Raw genomic sequence first — 4,578 nt, 5'->3', positions numbered from 1 at the left:
TCAATGTATACTAATGCCAAGAGGCATAAATTGTAAACGCTTAAACTAACACTTACAAATGTTGCCACTCCATCTCCTTGTAAAGCAGTGCTGACAAATGCCTAGTTTATCTGGTTTTCTCCTGTAGTATTTACTGACCACCAGAACTCAATACTGCAACTTTCTCCTCCCATTATAAGGCTAGTAAGTTTGTGTATCATGTTCAAATATCCCTCTAGCCAGGTATTTTCCTATTTAAGGGTCATTTCGAGATTTTGTTACATTGATGTTAACAGGTCCCTTTAAACAGCAGTCATCTAAATGCAGAGCATTCCAAAACTCATTAGCAATTACCCAATAATCTCAAGAGCTAGTGAGTACACTGGCTGAAGTGGTATTGACAGGCTAGTGTCAGAATTTAGCTCTCCTTTCCAAACCAGTATGTTCCCTTTTCCAGATAGCTTGACAGTTGGAATCCCTGATACCACCATGTTGCTGAGACTAACCTCCAGGTGTAAAATGAGTGGTAGTACATCTTGAATTGGAGAAATAAATTTAGAAAAACCACATCAAACCTTCTTGCTTAAAGCCTTTACTTTTGACACGATGGAACTCTTAGATACACATGGAAAAGACATGATCACATTTAAAGGGGAAGACAATCTAATCAGATTAACACCTGTCAGTTAATGCTGAAGCTGAAGTTCTGAGTGATAACATGCTGCAGGGGTGAAAGGAATGGTAATTAGTATTCCTCTCCTTCTTCCTCACCCTCTCCTTCAACAGAATCCACACCAACCTCCTCATAATCCTTCTCGAGGGCAGCCATGTCCTCCCGGGCCTCAGAAAACTCCCCTTCCTCCATGCCCTCACCCACGTACCAGTGAACAAAGGCACGCTTGGCATACATCAGGTCAAACTTGTGGTCCAGGCGAGCCCAGGCCTCAGCAATGGCTGTGGTGTTGCTCAGCATGCACACAGCTCGCTGTACTTTGGCCAGGTCCCCACCAGGCACTACAGTGGGAGGCTGGTAATTAATGCCAACTTTGAAGCCAGTGGGGCACCAGTCCACAAACTGGATGCTGCGCTTGGTCTTGATGGTGGCAATGGCAGCATTGACATCTTTGGGAACCACATCGCCACGGTACAACAGGCAGCAAGCCATGTATTTACCATGGCGAGGGTCGCATTTCACCATCTGGTTGGCTGGCTCAAAGCAAGCATTGGTGATCTCTGCTACAGAAAGCTGTTCGTGGTAGGCTTTCTCAGCAGAGATGACTGGGGCGTAAGTGGCCAGAGGGAAGTGGATGCGGGGATAGGGCACCAGGTTGGTCTGGAATTCTGTCAGATCAACATTCAAGGCTCCATCAAATCTGAGGGAGGCAGTGATGGAGGACACAATCTGGCTAATAAGGCGGTTCAGGTTAGTGTAGGTGGGGCGCTCAATATCCAGGTTTCTACGACAGATGTCATAGATGGCCTCATTGTCTACCATGAAGGCGCAATCAGAGTGCTCCAGGGTGGTGTGGGTGGTGAGGATGGAGTTGTAGGGCTCAACTACAGCTGTGGAAACCTGGGGGGCTGGGTAAATGGAGAACTCCAGCTTGGACTTCTTGCCATAATCGACAGAGAGACGTTCCATCAGCAGGGAGGTGAACCCAGAACCAGTTCCCCCACCAAAGCTGTGGAAAACCAAGAAGCCCTGAAGGCCTGTGCACTGGTCCGCCTGTTAGAAATGAGGAATAGAGAAAACAGTTACTGCTTTTTGTGATACAATCATAGTAAATATATTTTCACTTTTCATACAGTTGCAAAGATACCTGACTTTGACAAAAAACACTTTTTGAAAACACAGACCTTCCTGGAATTACTCAGCATTTCTTAATTATATCTTAATTTTTATGAAATGACACCGAATGGTTCATATTTTGAAAAACTAAAAAGGAACAATTCACCTGACTCATTTTATTACATTTCAATTCTGTGTTTGAAAAGAACATATTTCAAATGTCTTCCTTGGGCTCAGTAATTGACTTTATTCTTATGATAACATACCAGCTTCCGAATTCGGTCCAAGACAAGGTCGATGATCTCCTTGCCAATAGTGTAGTGCCCCCGGGCATAGTTATTGGCAGCATCTTCCTTGCCTGTGATGAGCTGCTCAGGGTGGAAGAGCTGGCGGTAGGTGCCAGTGCGAACTTCATCTGGAAAAGGAGAGCACAGTGGCCCCGTCACTGACAGTCTGCAGAGCCTGAGAGGCCCCAGGGTGCCAAGGGAACCCCCAGGGCAGGCATCCTGTGCCAGACCCCTGGGACCTCACTCACCAATGACGGTAGGTTCCAGGTCGACAAACACTGCCCTGGGCACATGCTTGCCCGCGCCCGTCTCACTGAAGAAGGTGTTGAAGGAGTCATCTCCTCCCCCAATGGTCTTGTCACTTGGCATTTGGCCATCGGGCTGGATGCCGTGTTCCAGGCAGTAGAGCTCCCAGCAGGCGTTGCCGATCTGGACGCCAGCCTGGCCAACGTGGATGGAGATGCACTCACGCTGCAAGAAAGAAGACAGAATAGGAATTAGTCTAGAAGTGACAGTGAAGCAGAACAAAATGCTAATGGAATCAATCTAACAAATTTCCTCTTTTAAAAAGAATTGACATGTAATATTCCTTTTTTGCTAGGAGAGAACTGCTGTACTCTTTGATCTACAGTGCTTTTAGTGAACTTTCCCACTCTGTATTAGGAAGGCCTCTTTCGATCAAGAGGGCTTAGTCACAGCTTTCTCCTTTGGAGGACCAAGATATGGAAGGAGGCCATGCATCCAGAGCTCAGGCCTCATAATACCATTTTAGACTAGGTGGCCAGATTTCCGGGCAGCCAGCAGCACAGGAAGCACGTGGCCAAGGCTGTGCAGAAAAATCGTCTAGCTGCAGGGACGAGGCGGGGCTCTGCGGCACAGGATGAATGAGCAATTCAGGGTGTGCGCGCCCGCGCCCCTCTGCGGCCGGCGGGGCCGCGCAGCTGCACAGGCACGCAGCAGCCACGTTTGCAGAAGGGCTGCCGAGGGCAACCACCCTCTGCTCTCGAGGCGGGGGCTCAGCCCAGCACCTCCACATCTGCCAGGGCACAGCAGGGGATTACTGGCGGCCCAGATTTGGACTAAGATCCGATTTCCAAATCCCTCACCGCCGGCACCTGCTCCCACACATATTCCTAACCCAACAGCGAGGCCAAGGAAGGGCAGATGTCTACAGGCTGTTGGGAGCCTATTGTCCTAATACACTAACTTAATGCAGCACACTGACAGGAGACCTCCACAATTTTAATGCTTTCATTTCGAAACTCGGGGCAGGAGACGCCCTGCGGCCATAGACCCGCAGTGCGCAGGCGCAGACTGAAACGGCGGTCTCCAGCCGCTCTCTGGCGGGAAGATAACGGTCGCGCGTGCGCCTTTGTGTCTGATCCTTCCCGCCTCCGCTTTTCTCCTAGAGGAGGAAGTGAAGGCGGGGAGAGGCCGCGCGCGTGCCCGCCAAAGGCGGGGTGAGGAAAGGGGGATGGGAAGGCGCGGGAAAACTGTAGGGTTTGGGGGCGCCGCGCCTCGAGTTTAAGGGCTAAGTGAGAGCCCCACCCACGATGGAGGGGAGCCGGTGCCCTGCCACCCCTTCCCATAGGCCCAGAAGAAAACGTAGCGGCCCCAATGCCGTGTCCGGCCTCATCCGTTCTCTCTACTCCCACCCTCGCCTGGCTTTCTGCCCTCCAAATGGCTAGCGCTGGTCCTAGCCCTCTCTAGTTAAGAGTCCCTTCCGCGAACCCCCTGCTTGCTTCCTCTGGTTCTCCAGAACGAGGGCGGCACGCGGCCCACTCACCATGGTGGCTCTGGATTAGCAGGCGCTCGAGACAGGAGCAGACACCGAGTCTCGGTTACGGTCCCCGACAAGCTAAGAGTCGAGGTAAGTAACACACTGGGGAAGGGGGCGCCGCTGGAGCCACTTAAGTAGCGGTCCGGGGAGGGGCGGGCAGGCAAAGGCGGGACCACGGCCGTGGGCCTCTCCCCCGGTGCGGCGCGCCCATTCGGCTCCCGGCTTGGCAGCCGCAGAGGCGGGCTCCCGCCCCAGAAGCCCCTCCCCGCACCGGCCTTGCGGGGCGGAGTCTGCCGCACTTCGGGCAGCGAGCTCTGGTGCTGCAGTCTGCGGCGCATGGCCGCCAGGGCCTGGGCGGGGTGGTGGGGGTACTGCGGGTGGGCGCAGTTTCGGAACAAGCTAACATGGGGTTGGGAAAGGCGGCCTTTCTTAATTTGGATGAGCCCTAAGACTTGATAAGTCCACACAGTTTTAAAGATGAAGCACCATGAAATGCAGAAACTTGTATAGTTCGGATACATCAGCTGATTATTTTCATGTTGCCACAGTCAGTGAGTTTTGCCTTTTTCTTTTCTCAGTTCCTTTAAAAGCAGTGAATTTTACAGGTAGTGCGCATCAGTACTTACCTGGTAATGTGGAGGACGCAAGGTTTACAAAACAATAGTTTTATTTGGTTTACTGTAATATCTTGTTCTTTAAACGAAAGATACCTGAAGTTGGAAGCAAATAGTTATGACAGTCAT

General features: G+C 51.4%; 1 protein-coding gene across 1 annotated transcript; it reads right to left on the bottom strand.

The window, feature by feature from the left end:
- Positions 1 to 555: 555 nt before the first annotated feature.
- On the bottom strand, positions 556 to 4,068 carry LOC108383375 (tubulin alpha-1B chain). The gene is made up of 4 exons (XM_036992429.2): positions 3,842 to 4,068; positions 2,304 to 2,526; positions 2,035 to 2,183; positions 556 to 1,705 (listed from the first exon to the last, which is right to left on the bottom strand). Exons 1-4 carry the CDS (start codon positions 3,842 to 3,844, stop codon positions 725 to 727), a joined length of 1,356 nt encoding a protein of 451 aa, XP_036848324.1. The 5' UTR covers positions 3,845 to 4,068; the 3' UTR covers positions 556 to 724.
- Between the last annotated feature and the right edge of the window lie 510 nt (positions 4,069 to 4,578).

This window comes from Manis javanica, chromosome 10 (assembly GCF_040802235.1).
Source record: "Manis javanica isolate MJ-LG chromosome 10, MJ_LKY, whole genome shotgun sequence".
NCBI classification, from domain to species: domain Eukaryota; kingdom Metazoa; phylum Chordata; class Mammalia; order Pholidota; family Manidae; genus Manis; species Manis javanica.
Note: the sequence above shows the minus strand (reverse complement) of the source record. Positions and strands in the feature narration are given on the sequence as shown.